At 35.1% G+C, this 16001-nt stretch overlaps 1 protein-coding gene across 6 annotated transcripts in view; it reads right to left on the bottom strand.

The window, feature by feature from the left end:
• The window catches only part of Pcdh11x (protocadherin 11 X-linked), a 545209-nt gene that overhangs the window by 481005 nt on the left and 48203 nt on the right, over positions 1-16001 (bottom strand). For 3 of the 6 annotated variants that reach the window (XM_028778938.1, XM_028778795.1, XM_028778731.1), the window contains exon 2: positions 8133-8719. In XM_028778938.1, coding sequence (XP_028634771.1) covers positions 8133-8672 — 540 coding nt within the window. In that variant the 5' untranslated portion in view covers positions 8673-8719. Of the gene's footprint in view, positions 1-8132; positions 8720-16001 lie in introns of those variants that run through there. The other 3 variants (XM_028779085.1, XM_028779006.1, XM_028778857.1) reach the window with 1 other exon arrangement.

Raw genomic sequence — 16001 nt, forward strand, 5'->3', positions numbered from 1 at the left:
CAACTAACCTGGACCCTAGGCAGCTCTCAGAAACTGAGCCACCAACCAAAAACCATACAGGGAGTTGGCTGGACTGAGTTTCCCCCAGCATATAGAGCTGCCTTTTCTGGCTACAAAGAGAGGATGCACCTAATTCTGCAGAGACTTGATGCACTAGATTAGGGGAACAACCTGGGAGGGGGGACCCCAGCCACTCAAAGGAGAAGGGGAGGTGGGATGTGGGGAGGGTTAGGGAACAGCATTTATGATGTAAGTATACAAATATGTTAGGAAAAGTTATATTTTTAAAGCAAGTCATTTGATCGATTATGCTATTGGGTTATTTCTTTATTCATAATTTCTGAACTACTTTCATGAAACTGGAGATAAACTAAAATAAATTAAAAAGGAGGCTATTAATTTATTTAATGTGAAAATTTTTATGTCTGTGTATAGGGGTATATGTGTGTATATTTGCATTTGTGTATGTATGTGTGTGTTTGTGTGTATGATCTTGGGAATGGAGGTACATAAACTCTGGGGATTCTAATTGATGCATAAAACACTACATGGCAAGCACTTTATACAATGAACCACAGGCCCTGGTCCTATTATTTTATTTTGTTTTATTTTTAAGATTTATTTTACTTGTATGAAAGTTTTGTCTGTATATTTGTCTCTTTGCCATGCTCCTGGTGCCAAGAGATATGAAAAGAAGGCATCACTATCTTCTGGAACTAGATTTATAGGTGGTTGTGTGTCATCATGTGAAAGCTTAAAACTAAACCCAGTCCTCTGCAAAAGCAACTACTGATGTTAACCATTCAGCCATCTTACCAGGTTTTCCTATTTTATTTTGAACGGAAAGCATTTTTATGTTCAATTTATATTTTCAGCTAAAGAAAATGTTAAAAGCATGTCTATCTTGATACATTGAGATCAAGGTCACATATCGTGAGAAAAGCAAAAAGTTGTAGCACCTAATTTGTAGAGTAAACATAAATGAAATTAGAACTTTTAGCAAAATAACCCTACTTCTGAAAACACACATTTGTGATATAAATAATTAGCATTTTCGATGTAAATGTTTTACCCATACATTCATTTTTTTGCACTAAGATAAAAAAAAATTCCTCAGTTCAGTGATAGTATTTCTACTGTATACTGTTGTTATAGCTGCTAGAAGTATAAACAAAAGGAACAATTCATACTAAGCACATTACGTACATTTCCTGTATCAAGCAATACATTGCTATCATTGATCAATATTATGATTCTTAACCAACCAGATTTTGTGACAGAAAAAATTTGTTATAAGTAAAGAGTTATGTACCAGTTATTTTTTGTTTAAATATATTTTGTCTTCTTCTTTGTGAACCATAGACTTTAACAGCTAATCCATTTCCTTGACCCTTGTTTAAGTACATTTTTGTGTTAGCTATTGAGTGATTCTGTCTGACATTCATAAAATTTACAACTATACATTGAAATGTACACAGTTTGGAGCTGTTTAATTTTAGTGCGTTTATTTTCCTTCTAAGATTTTAATAATTTTGATTTTAAAATGTTTAAATAATGTAAGCACAAAATTAGTTATCATTTATATAGCTGATGTACAAGAATAAGGGATCAAAAGTAATCTAAGTAATAATAAAATTTAGGACTATCCTATATTTATGTGGTAATAGTCGATTAAAGGTCATTATGTGAATAAAATGATAAGATTTACAAACTAATATTTTTCTTCAAAGTATTGATTTATAAATTACTAAATTTGTCAACATCCAACATATAAGGTTCCATGTAGGAATATTCATAACAAGTATATACAATGTAACTAATTATTCAATTATGAATACTAACCAGGATTGTGATAATTACAATGAAGTCAAAAGTTACTTGATCCTATTAGTGATACATTCTCATTTTAATAAAATATACAACATTAATAAAGATCCATTTATGAATCTAGTATTGCTGCTTTTCCCCACGGGAGGTGCACTTTGATAACAGCCTCAGTTTTTAGGGACTTAAAGGACATTAACATTTAATTGACCTCTTTAATTTCTGTTCAACAGAGATCAGAAATGAAAATCTGGAGAGAAACCAAACACAAATAAACTTAAAGTTGAAAGGATAAATTTCTAAGTAACCTTCATTTTATAATTAATAAATAAGGATATATTTGTACTGAAACACTTCTGAAACTCTTGAGGGAACTGTTTCAAAACATTTACACTTTATTGTATATTATTCTTATTATATCATTAATGAACCTATTATCTCATCTGATATTATATCCTGTATTGAGATAAAGTTAAATAAATAGTACTTCTTTGGCAATAAAATTGATAGTTGAATGCTTGTCTCTACAACATATATGTATGTATATTTGATTCATGAATCATTCTAAATAATTTTAATATCACTAAAGAGTGGTAGAAAATACTTTTAAAATTTGAATTTTAAAGACTATAAAACAAATGTAATTCTATGGTTATTTACTTTATTTCAAATTTAGGTATTAATCAATGTGAAAGATCTATAAACATAAGAATAAGAGCCTAAATGCATTAATTATGTAAAATAGACTCTAAAACATCTTTTGAAGTTGATGGAAAAAAAATATAACGCTTTAGGGATGCACTTAAACATGTTTTAGCTTTGATTGGAACCAATCATCAGGAATAAATAGTTCCTTGAAGAAAGTTGCTGAGGGGAGATCTGGAAAAAGGATAACATTTGAAATATAAATAAAGAAAATATCCCAATTAAAGAAAAAAATAAAATGAAAAAAAAATACTGTGAAGCGTCAGGTAAAAAAAAAAAATGAAAGCTAAGCAGAGAGATAGTTTAATATCTTAAATCCATTTTAATAGCTCTTTGTATAGTATAGTGAATATTCATGTTTTATATAGACACATATATATGTATAGATATATCATAAATAGATGAATATATGATAGTTAATACTGAAGTATTTAGGAGATTTATACAATATTTGTTTTCTGTATATCATTTTCATACATAAGTAGATAGATTTAGAAATAAAACAGTCCTACTAGAAAGAATTCTGGGGATTTCAAAATGCATGATTTTTTTAGCATATCTGGATTTTTCCCTCAAAATTCTTACACTTAATTTTTTTCTTTAGAAAAGTAATGTTCCCTTTGGCTTAGTCTCTGAGAGCTCTTAGGGGTCCAGGTTAATTGAAACTTTTGATACACCTGTAGATTTCCTATCCCCTTCAAGGCTCTCAATCCTTCCCCAAACTCTTCCATAAGAGTCCCTTGGGATCAGAAGGAGGGTAGTATTTGGAATCTAATTAAATAAATAAATAAGCTTCCTTCCAGTTTTCATCTGTGCCCTGAAGCTAACCCTGTGCCACAGCTCTCTATGCCCAAATCCCAGCCAGAGAGAGCTGGTCTCCCAGTTGTGCCATCACATCTAAATTAACAGATGAGAACAACACTATTGCTCCAATACCTGCCAGGAGCCCACAAGGCATAGTAGCTACAGAGCAGCCATAGACAGTATCCTTCCTCTTTCCACCTATGCCCTGGAGCTAACCCCCTGCCACAGCTCTCCTTACCTAAATCTAGCCTGGATTGAGCTGGTCTCCCAGGATTGCTGACACACCTAAGGTCACAGGCTCATAGGCTCACAAACTCACAAGAGGGAGAAGCTCCAGTCAGAGGCAGCAAAAACAGCTAGAACCAAAGATAATCAGATGTCAAGAGGCAAGGGCAAGAAACTAACCATCATCAGAACCCAGTTCTCCCACTACAGGAAGTCCTGGATAACCCAACACACTGGAAAAGCAAGATTCAGATTTAAAATCATATCTTTTAATGATGATAGAGGACTTAGACAAGGACATAAGTAACTTGCTTAAAGAAATGGAGGAGAGCAATGGTAAACAGGAAGAAGCCCTTAAAGAGGAAGCATATAAATCCCTTAAATAAATAAAGGAAAACATAACCAAATAGATGAAGGAGTTGAACAAAAGCATCTAGGATCTAAAAATGAAAATAGAAACAAAAAGAACTCTACAAAGAATCAACAAAAACAGGAACTGGATCTTTGAGAAAATCAAGATAGATAAACCCTTAGCCATACTAACCAGAGGGCATACAGACTATCCAAATTAATAAAATAAGAAATGAAAACCGAGGAAATTCAAAAAGTCATCAAATCCTACTACAAAAGCCTATACTCAACAAAACTGGAAAATCTGGATGAAATGGACAATTTACTAGGCAGTTACCAGACCCCAAAGTTAAATCAGGATCAGATAAATGATCTAAATAGTCCTATAACCCTTAAAGAAATAGCAGCAGTCATTAAAAGTCTCCCCACCAAAAAAGCCCAGGACCAGATGGTTTTAGAGAAGAATTCTATCAGACCTTCAAAGAAGACCGAATACCAATACTCTTTAAATTATTTCACAAAATAAAAAGAGATGAAACACTACCCAATTCGTTCTATGAAGCCACAATTATACTCATACTTAAACTACACAAAGACACAACAAAGAATACTTCAGACCAATCTCCCTTATGAATATTGATACAAAAATACTCAATAAAATTCTTGCAAACCAAATCCAAGAACACATCAAAACAATCATCCATTATGATCAAGTAGGCTTTATCCCAGGAATGCAGGGATGGATCAATATACAGAAATCCATCAACATAATCCACTACATAAAAACACTCAAAAAACAAAAACAAAAACACATGATCATTTCATTAGATTCTGAAAAACCATTTGACAAAATTCAACATCCCTTCACTTTAAAAGTCTTGGAAAGATCAGGAATTCAAGTGCCATAGCTGAACATAGTAAAAGCAATATACAACAAACCACTAGCCAACAACAAACTAAATGGAGAAAAACTTGAAGCAAGCCCACTGAAATCAGGGACTAGACAAGGCTGCCCACTCTCTCCCTACATATTCAATATAGTATTCAAAGTCCTAGCCAGAGCAATTAGACAACAAAAGAAGATCAAAGGAATACAAATTAGAAAGGAAGAAGTTAAAATATCACTATTTGCAGATGATATAATAGTATACTTAAGTGATGCCCAGAAAGCAAGAGGCTCCCAGGACCCAGTGGGGATGAGATTAGCTGAAATGCCCAACAAAGGGGAGGGAGAACCATAGAGACCATATTTAGAGGTTAGACTCGCCTCCAGGCTGAGATATGGAGTCACCCACTCATCTCTAAATTTTTAATCCAGAATTGCTCCTGTCTAAAGAAAATACAAAGACAACATGTGGAACAGAGACTGAAGGAAAGGCTATCCAGAGACAGCTCCATCTGGGGATCTATCCCATTTACATTCCCAAACCTGGATGCTATTCTGGATGCCCTAGAAGTACTTGCTGAAGGGAGACTGATATAGTTGTCTCCTGAGAAGCTCTGTCAGAGCCTGACACATATAGAGGTAGATGTTTGCTGCCATCCATTGGGCTGAGCACAGGGACCCTAATGAAGGAGTTGGAGAAGAGAATGAAGGAGCTAAAAGGGTGTGCAGCCCCATGGGGGGAGCAATAGTGTCAACAGTCCAGACAACCCGGAGCTCCTAGGGACTGGACCACCAACCAAAGAGTAGATGTGGGGGGACCCATGGCTCCAGCCATGTAAGTTGCAGAGGAGGGCCTTGTTGGACATCAGTGGGAGGAACGGCCCTTGGGCCTCAGGGGCTTTGATGCTCCAGTTTAGGGAAATGCCATGGCAGGGAGGCAGGAGTGAGTGGGTAGTGGGGGAAAACCCTCATAGAGGCAGGGGTGGGAGGGGATAGGATACAGGTTTTCCTGGATAACATTTTAAAGGTAAATAAAATGTCCACAAAAGAGAAAAAAAACATGGAAGTAAGAAAATATTTAATAAGTATAATGCACATGGAATAATACACTTTTCATTTATTTTGAGTATACCTAAAATTATAGGATAATCTGAATTCAAAAGTTAGTAAATTATTTACACACTAATTGATACTTTAGTACTATTATGTGCTATACTACTTTATATTTTACAAGTCTTCATATATTTAATATTCTCCACTATATCATTTAATTTCAGTTAGTTAATATGAAACTGTATGTTGACCGAATTTTCCCAAGAAATTTTCTATATTTTCTATTTTTGATATATATATATATGATACTGATATGAATATATGTGTATATGTATATGTGTATATATTATATTACCATAGTTATGATCAAATGCAATTTTTATATGCTGGTCTTCAACTGAAGTACATCAGATTAGCAATAATTTAATTTCAACCTATGCTGTAAGACAGCAAGTCTTTTATAAGGTATTATTGTTGGCCTACTTTCAAAGAATAAAATTTACTAACGTATATGGATGAATCAAATATGTTTTTAAGCTACCTTTCCCACAGAATACATGTTACTTTCATGACAGGAAAATTTTCCAAGTCAAAGTGCATTCAGTTAATGTCACCCATGTCACAGCCTTTTCTGTGCCTTGGGCAATGCTTTGTATTCTATTCTCATTATTTTTAACAAGCACTCAGAGCAGTATTTGTTCATGATGCTGTAGAAAATCCAAAATATTTTAGATGTAATACATAGTTTATCTGTATCTTACGTGCTAACCAAAAAAAAAAGAAAGTATATACAGCATTTCTACAAATTATTGAAAACCCTATATTATTTGATGATATTTTTTAAGATTTTTTCAAGTGAAAATAAATGTATTTTAATCTAGTTGAAATCTTCCCAGTAGGTTTGTTTCATTTAAATTTGTTAATCAATTTTTAAGACAAATATGAAACTGCATTAAGTTGTCCTGTGGTAAAGTTGACAAAATTATTACTTAAATGAAGTCCAGAATTTTAAAATTAGACATCTTTTCCAGAGTGTTCAGTAGAAAAAGAAACTGTGGTTTTCAATTGGTTCATAAAGAGATGTATATTATAAAAACAACAAGGTCTGTTGAGCATTTAACCCATATTATATATCCCCTGGGTAAAATCTACAGATTATAACTATCAAAATTGTATACATACATATATTTGTGTTTGTGTGTACGTGTGTGTATATGTGTGTTCTTTCACTACTCTTCATTAGTCATAATGTCAGTTACATTTTGGTTGTATAAATTTAAATGTCCCATCTATATCAATATAATATCTGCAAATATGCTTAATATCCAAAGACAACTATGTAAATTTTATTATTTCACATATCAATAACTGAGGTTTTAGCTATTCTGTAAATCTTTCCAGTAATTAAAAAATTCCATGTACTATATGCACTTAAGTGAGACCCCTGTGCACATATTTAATGAATATGTAGTATTTTATTTATTTTTCCATTGTCTGTCCTATCACAAGACTCAAACCAAGTCAAACTAAGTTTTTAGATTAACTGAAAAAAAAACTTGAAAAAGCCCTTACATATCTTTTTGTATAATAGAAAAAAATGAAAGTTCTATTCTCAAATAATTCAGACAAAACAAAAATCTATAGAACTAAAAGAGTGTTTAGTACCCATTTTGAGGACAGAGAAGATGGTTAGAAGTCTAACCTTGACTTGAAATCATCCTGAAAACTTTATCAGTAATACAAGCATGTTCAGAAATTCTAGTTAAAAAAAAAGACTTTGAAATGACTATATGTTGGGAGGATATGGGAAGAGTAAGGGTCAGTAAATGTGGTATATCTGTTATCATATTTCATTATATACATGCATGAAAATCTCAAGAGCAATATCCTAAACACCTATAATTTTAACATCTTTTCAAGTACCAAGATTTAGCATATTGTCTCAAGTAATCTTTTAAAAATCAATTGCCTCATGTAATTATTCTTAATATTTAAAATTGTGTGTTTAGGTAAAATTTATGACAGAGCCATAACTAGATTGAGTAATCTGTCGTTTTATAAATAGCAGAGCTGAGATCCTTGTCTTTGGAAACACAAATACTTGGAAAAGTATATGTGTACAGTCCAGTTTTTTTAAAAAAGAAACGTGATTGCTAAATGTACATTCATGACTTTAATATGCTTTGTATAAACATGGAAAGTTAAGATGGTTTACTCAAAAGTCTAAAATATTGTTTACCCTGTAAGAATTTTATTTCAGTAACAAAATGTTTTTAAAACGTACCTTAATTAGGTGGTAATTTTGGACTCCATTTATTCCAATATCAGGATCAATGGCTGCCGGAAGAGAATATCGAGAGTTTATAGCCGAGTTCTCTGGAATTGATATGTTGATGACAGTTGTCGGGAATAACGGTGCATTATCATTTATGTCTTCTATCAGAAAGCGTATCTTAACCAATCTAAATATTTCATCTGGCAAAACAGCAACCTCTACTTCGTAAAAGCAACGGGCATCCAACACGATTCCAGCACATAATTTCTCACGATCAATGCGTGCGCCAGTAGTGAAGATCTCGCCAGTACCCTCTTCAATGCGAATCAATGGTACATCTCCGGTTTTGTAAACTAATTTGAACTGCATAGGAGTGGTTAAGGACTTGTCGGGAATAAGCGACAAGTTGAGGTCTCTCAACAAATCGCCTATCAGGACGTTTTCTGGCATTTCTTCTCGGACTGTATAATTCTTCTCCTGGGCGCCAGACTGAAACACGACGCATGCTAACAGGACCGCAAATATATACGTCCCGGACAACAAGTCCATACCAGTCTGGATACAAAGGGTAACTGTTTTTTTCAGCACACGATATACTGACAAAGAAAAAAGAAAACAAAGGGAAGGATAGAGAGAGGGGGGAGAAGAAAGAGAAAAAATAATTAGAAAGCCAACTATAAATCTGCACGTTAACTAAAAGCTGCTTAAAATTAAAATCCTTAAATGAAATATTAGCATTAGTGATAAGTAAATGACAAACTCATTTTGAATCAGATTATCATTAATTTCTTTAGTAAGAGGAAACTTAAATGAAGCATCACTTATGGTAGTTAACAGATATGGTATATTTAAAAACAGTGTCCACTACTGAAGATATTTATGTATTTAATATTTGAAGATATTTAAAATAAATACAAGCAATTTAAATATTTGATTCAATGGTCAAGGAAAAGTAAAATGGTATTTGTTACAATCACAAAAATACTAGTGTTTCTTTGTTTTACTGAGGATTTCAATCACAATTATTTTAGTGGCAATGAATATTTAATATAAGATTCCATATTTTTAGTTCTGTGCACAAAATGTTCAATTTTTCAAACGAAAGTAGGTAAAACACATTCACACACAAAGGACTTGGTAAAGTCTGAATTCAAAGCTAACATGGTATAAGATAGAAAATATGTTATATGTAAACTATATAAATACAGGGAAGAAACTGTGACATGAAAAGCAGAATTGATTTTTGTTTTGATGAGAAAACCAGTAATTATAAATTACAGAAATTCAAATTTCAGATTGTTATACATATCTGCTTTTTTAGATTTTGGGGAACATAGTTTGTTGTTGCTACTGTTGTTGTTGCTATTGTTTTTTAGGGAAGAGTTAAAACCATTGAGGGTACTGATAGGACATAGAAATAAGATAAAAGACTTCCGGTCTGGGCCTGAGCATAGAGCAGGTCCCAGGTGGCAGCTCTGTACCCAACCTCAGAAAACCTAGAGAAAGAGGGCCTCCCAGAAGCTTTAACTAAGGCAGCATCCCAGGTAAGGAAAAAGCAACACTTGCTCCAAAATGGGGGTAACCGGGACCCACTGGGACCCAGGAATTCACTCCTGGCCCGGAGCATGGGTTCCTTCTAGTCTGGGCCCAAGCACTTGGCAGATCCTGGGAGTCAGCTCTGCACCCAATCTCACAGAAGCCAGAGGAAGCTGGGCTCTCAGGAACTCTAACCCAACCAGTATCTTAGGCTAGGAGGTGGCATTACTTGCCCCAAACAGGGAGCAACCTGGACCTACTGTGATCCAGGAATTCACTCCTGGCCCAGAGCATGAGTTCCTTCTGGTCTGGGCCCGAGCACTGAGCAGATATTGGGCCTCAGCTCTAACCTCAGCAGCAAAACCCATCCCAAACAGTTCTGACACAACCTAGATAATAGGAATGACAGGCTCCAGTCAGAGACAGTACAGATAGCACAAAGGAGATGCAGATGGCGAAAGGCAAGTGCAAGAACACAAGCACCAGCAACCCAAGGTACTTGCCATCATTAGAACCTAGTTCTCCCACATTAGAAACTCCTGAACTCCCCATATCACCAGGAAACAAAGAACGAGATCTAAAATTACTTCAAATGATGATGATAGAGAACTTTAAGAAGGACATAAATAATACTATCAAAAAAATTGAGAACACAGATAAACAGGATGAAGTCCTTAAAGAAACACAAAAATCCTTTAAAGAATTACAAGAAAACACAAACAAAAAGATGAAGGAAATGAACAAAACCATCCAGGACATAAAAATGGAAGTAGAAACAATAAAGAAATCACAAAGGGAGATTACCCTGGAGATAGAAAACCTAAGAAAGAAATCAGGAGTCATAGACACAAGCATCACCAACAGAATACAAGAGATAGAAGAAAGAATCTCAGGTGCAGAAGATACCATAGAGAATATTGACACAACTGTCAAAGAAAACGCAAAATACAAAAAGCTCTTAACACAAAACATCCAGGAAATCCAGGATGCAATGAGAAGACCAAATCTAAGGATAATAGGTATAGAAGAGAGTGAAGATTCCCAACTTAAAAGGCCAATAAATATCTTCAAAAAATTATAGAAGAATACTTCCCTAACCTAAGGAATGAGATGCCCATAATCACACAAGAAGCCTACAGAACGCCAGACAGACTAGATCAAAAAAGAAATACTTCCCGTCACATAATAATCAAGACACAAAATGCACAAAACAAAGAAAGAATTTTAAAAGCAGCAAGGGAAAAAGGCCAAGTAACATTTAAAGGCAAACCTATCAGAATTACACCTGACTTCTCACTAGATACTATAAAAGCCAGAAAATCCTGGACAAATACCATACAGACCCTAAGAGAACACAAATGCCAGTCCAGGCTACTATACCCAGCAAAACTCTCAATTACCATAGATGGAGAAAACAAGATATTCCATGACAAAACCGAATTTACACAGTATCTTCCTACAAATCCAGCATTACAAAGGATAATAACAGGAAAGCCCCAATACAAGGAGGGCAATCATACCCTAGAAAGAGCAAGAAAATAATCCTCTTCCATCAAACCCAAAAGAAAATAACCAAACAAACGATGTCTCCACAATTGGCAAAAATGACAGGAAGCAACAACACCCTCTCCTTAGTATCTCTTAACATCAATGGACTCAATTCCCCAATAAAAAGGCATAGGCTAATGGACTGGACAGGCAAACAGGATCCAGTTTTTTGCTGCTTACAGGAAAGCCACCTCAGCGACAAAGACAGACACTACCTTAGAATAAAAGGTTGGAAAACAATTTTTCAAGCAAATGGCCCTAAGAAACAAGCTGGAGTAGCCATTCTAATATCGAATAAAATCAACTTTCAACTTAAAGCTATCAAAAAGGATAAGGAAAGACATTTCATACTTGTCAAAGGAAAAGTCAACCAACATGAACTCTCAATTCTGAATATCTATTCACCAAATACAAGAGCACCCACTTTCATAAAAGAAACCTTACTAAAGCTCAAAGCACACATTGCACCTCACACAATAATAGTGGGAGACTTCAACACCCCACTCTCAGCAATAGATAGATCATGGAAACAGAAACTAAATAGAGATAAAGTGAAACTAACAGAAGTTATGAACCAAATGGACTTAACAGGTATCTATAGAATATTTCACCCTAAAGCAAAACAATATACCCTTTTCTCAGCACATCATGGTACCTTCTCCAAAATAGACCATATAATTTGGCACAAGACAGGCCTGAACAGATACAAAAAAATTGAAATAATCCCCTGCATCCTATCAGATCACCACGGTCTAAGGCTGGCCTTCAAAAATGACAAAGACAAATGGAAAGCCCACATTCACATGGAAACTAAACAGCACCCTACTTATTGATAATCTGATGAGGGAAGAAATAAAGAAAGAAATTAAAAACATTTTAGAATTTAATGAAAATGATAACACATCATACCAAAACCTATGGGATACAATGAAAGCCGTGCTAAGAGGAAAATTCATAGCTCTAAGTGCCTACAAAAAGAAAATAGAGGGAGAATACACTAGCAGCTTGACAATGCACCTGAAAGCCCTAGAACAAAAAGAAGCTAATACACCCAAGAGGAGTAGACAGCAGACGAAAACCTATGGGATACAATGAAAGCTGTGCTAAGAGGAAAATTCATAGCTCTAAGTGCCTACAAAAAGAAACGGGAGGGAGCATACACTAGCAGCTTGACAATGCACCTGAAAGCCCTAGAACAAAAAGAAGCTAATATACCCAAGAGTAGTAGACAGCAGGAAATAATCAAACTCAGGACTGAAATCAACTAAATATAAACAAAAAGAACTATAAAAAAATCAACAAAACCAGGAGCTGGTTCTTTGCGAAAATCAAGAAGATAGATAAACCCTTAGCTAGACTAATCAGAGGGCAGAGAGACAGTATCCAAATTAATAAAATCATACCTGAAAAGGGTGACATAACAACAGAAACCAAGGAAATTAAAAAAACATCAGATCCAACTACAAAAGCCTATACTCAACAAAATTGGAAAATTTGGCTGAAATGGACTATTTTCTAGACAAATACCAGTTACCAATGTTAAATCAGGACCAGATAAACCATTTAAACAGTCCCATAAGCCCAAAAGAAATAGAAGCAGTCATTAAAAGCCTCCTCACAAAGAAAAGTTCGAGACCAGACGGTTTTAGTACAGAATTCTATCAGACCTTCAAGGAAGATCTAATTCCAATTCTTTTCAAACTATTCCACAAAATAGAAACAGAAGGTACACTACCCAATTTGTTCTATGAAACCACAATTACCCTCATACCTAAAACATACAAAGACCCAACAATGAAAGAGAACTTCAGACCAATCTCCAATATGAACATTGATGCAAAATTACTCAATAAAATACTAGTGAACTGAATCTAAGAACACATCAAAACAATTATCCATCATGATCAAGTAGGCTTTATCCCAAGAATGCAGGGTTGGTTCAATATACGGAAATCCATCAATGTTATCCACTATATAAACAAACTCAAAGAAAAAAAAACACATGATCATATCACTAGATGCTGAAAAAGCATTTGACAAAATTCAACACCCCTTCATGATAAAAGTCTTGGAAAGATCAGGAAGTCAATGTCCATACCTAAACATAGTAAAAGCAATATAGAGCAAACCAGTAGCTAGTATCAAACTAAATGGAGAGAAACTTGAAGCAATCCCACTAAAATCAGGGACTAGGCAAGGCTGCCCACTCTCCCCCTACTTATTCAATATAGTATTGTAAGTCCTAGTCAGAGCAATTAGGCAACACAAGGTAGTCAAAGGGATACAAATTGGAAAGGAAGAAATCAAAATCTCACTATTTGCAGATGATAAGATAGTATACTTAAGTGACACCAAAACTTCCACCAGAGAACTCTTAAACTTGATAAACAACTTTAGCAAAGTGGATGGATATAAAATTAACTCAAGCAAATCAGTAGCCTTCCTCTACTCAAAAGATAAACTGGCTGAGAAAGAAATTATGGAAATGAAGCCCTTCACAATTGTCACAGATAATATAAAATACCTTGGTGTGAACCTAACCAAGCAAGTAAAAGACCTGTATGACAAGAACTTCATGCCCCCGAAGAAAGAAATCGAAGCAGATCTCAGAAGGTGGAAAGATCTCCCATGTTCATGGATTGGAAGGATTAATATAGTAAAAATGGCTATTTTGCCAAAAGCCATCTACAGATTTAATGCAATCCCCATCAAAATTCCTGCTAAATTTTTTCACAGAGATAGAAAAAGCAATCTTAATATTCATTTGGAAGAACAAAAAACCCAGGATAGCGAAAACTACTCTCCGCAATAAAAGAACTTCTGGGGTAATCACCATCCCTGACTTCAACCTGTACTACAAAGCAAAAGTGATAAAAACTGCATAGTATTGGAACAGAGATAGGCAGGAGGATCAATGGAATACAATAGAAGACCCAGAAATGAACCCCCATACCTATGGTCACTTGATCTTTGACAAAGGAGCTAAAACCATCCAGTGGAAAAAAAAGATAGCATTTTCAACAAATGGTGCTGGTTCAACTGGAGGTCAGCATGTAGAAGAATGCAAATTGATCCATACTTATCTCCTTCTACAAAGCTCAATTCCAAGTAGATCAAGGACCTCCACCTAAAACCAGCTACACTGAAACTAATAGAAGAGAAACTGGGGAAAAGCCTGGAACACATGGGCACAGGAGAAAAGTTCCTGAACAGAACACCAATGGCTTCTGCTCTAAGACCAAGAATTGACAAGTGGGACCTCATGAAACTGCAAAGCTTCTGTAAAGCAAAGGACACAGTCAATAGGACAAAGCTGCAACCAACAGATTGGGAAAAGATCTTCACCAACCCTACATCTGATAAAGGGCTAATATCCAAGGTATACAAAGAACTGAAGAAATTAGACTCTAGACAATCAAAGAGCCCTATTAAAAAATGGAGCACAGAGCTGAACAAAGAATTCTCAACTGAGGAAGCTTGAATGGTTGAGAAGCACCTAAAGAAATGTTCAGCATCCCTAGTCATCAGGGAAATGCAAATGAAAACAACACTGAGATTCCATCTCACACCAATCAGAATGGCTAAGATCAAAAACACAGGTGACAGCAGATGTTGTTGAGGATGTGGAGAAGGAGGAACACTCCTTCACTGTTGGTGGGATTGTTAACTGGTACAACTATAGAAAGCATTCTGGCAGTATCTCAGAAAATTGAACATAGTATTACCTGAGGACACAGCTATACCACTCCTGGGCATATACCCAAAAGATGTTTCAACATGCAACAGGGACACATGCTCCACTATGTTCATAGCAGCCTTATTTATAATAGCCAGAAGTTGGAAAGAACCCAGATGCCCTTCAACAGAAGAATGGATGCAGAAAATGTGGTACATTTATACAATGGAGTACTACTCAGCTATTAAAAACAATGAGTTCATGAAATTATTAGGCAAATGGATGGAGCTGGAAAATATTATCTTGAGTGAGATGACCCAATCTCAAAAGAACATACATGGTATGCACTCACTGATAAGTGGATATTAGCCCAAAACCTTACAATATCTAAGAAACAACATATAGACCACATAAAACTCACGAAGAAGAAGGAAGATCAAAGTGTGGGTGCTTTGGTCCTTTCTAGAAGGAATATCAAAAGTTTCAACCAGAGCTCCCAAAGTCTAAACCGCCAGCCAGAGAGCACAAAGGGAGGGACTCATGTCTCCACCTGTATAGGTAATTGAGGGTGACCATGTCAGACTTCAGTGGAAGTAGAGGGCCATGGTCCCCAAAAGTTTGGATCTCCTACTGTTTGGGAATTCAAGAGAAGGGAGATGGGACTGGGAGGATGTTTGGAGCACACCCTCATAAAAATAGGAGTAGGGGGTGTGGGATAAGGTGTTTTGGTGAAGAATGGGAGAGGAGATAACATTGAAAAGTAAATACGTATAATATAAAAAAAAAAAACCACAGATAAAAGATCCTAAAGAGAGAGAGAGAGAGAGAGAGAGAGAGAGAGAGAGAGTTTACTTATTTTAAATTATTTTCAAAAGTTTCTAGGAGTTGCTGATTGGCTAAGATCCTATTTTAAGCTCTCCACAAAAGAATTTAAGTCTCTGTTCAATATTCTCAAGAGACATGTAAATCCTAATTTTCCTCAACCCTTAATTGACAAAAGAGAGGTAATCTCACAAAAAGTAGAAGAAGCTATTACTAACTGATATATTATATAGCCTGAATAGTTGTTGGCGGTGATATAACATTCCTTTGACAAAAGATTATTTATATAGATTTAT

This window comes from Grammomys surdaster, unplaced genomic scaffold (genome assembly GCF_004785775.1).
Source record: "Grammomys surdaster isolate TR1022 unplaced genomic scaffold, NIH_TR_1.0 61, whole genome shotgun sequence".
NCBI lineage: Eukaryota > Metazoa > Chordata > Mammalia > Rodentia > Muridae > Grammomys > Grammomys surdaster.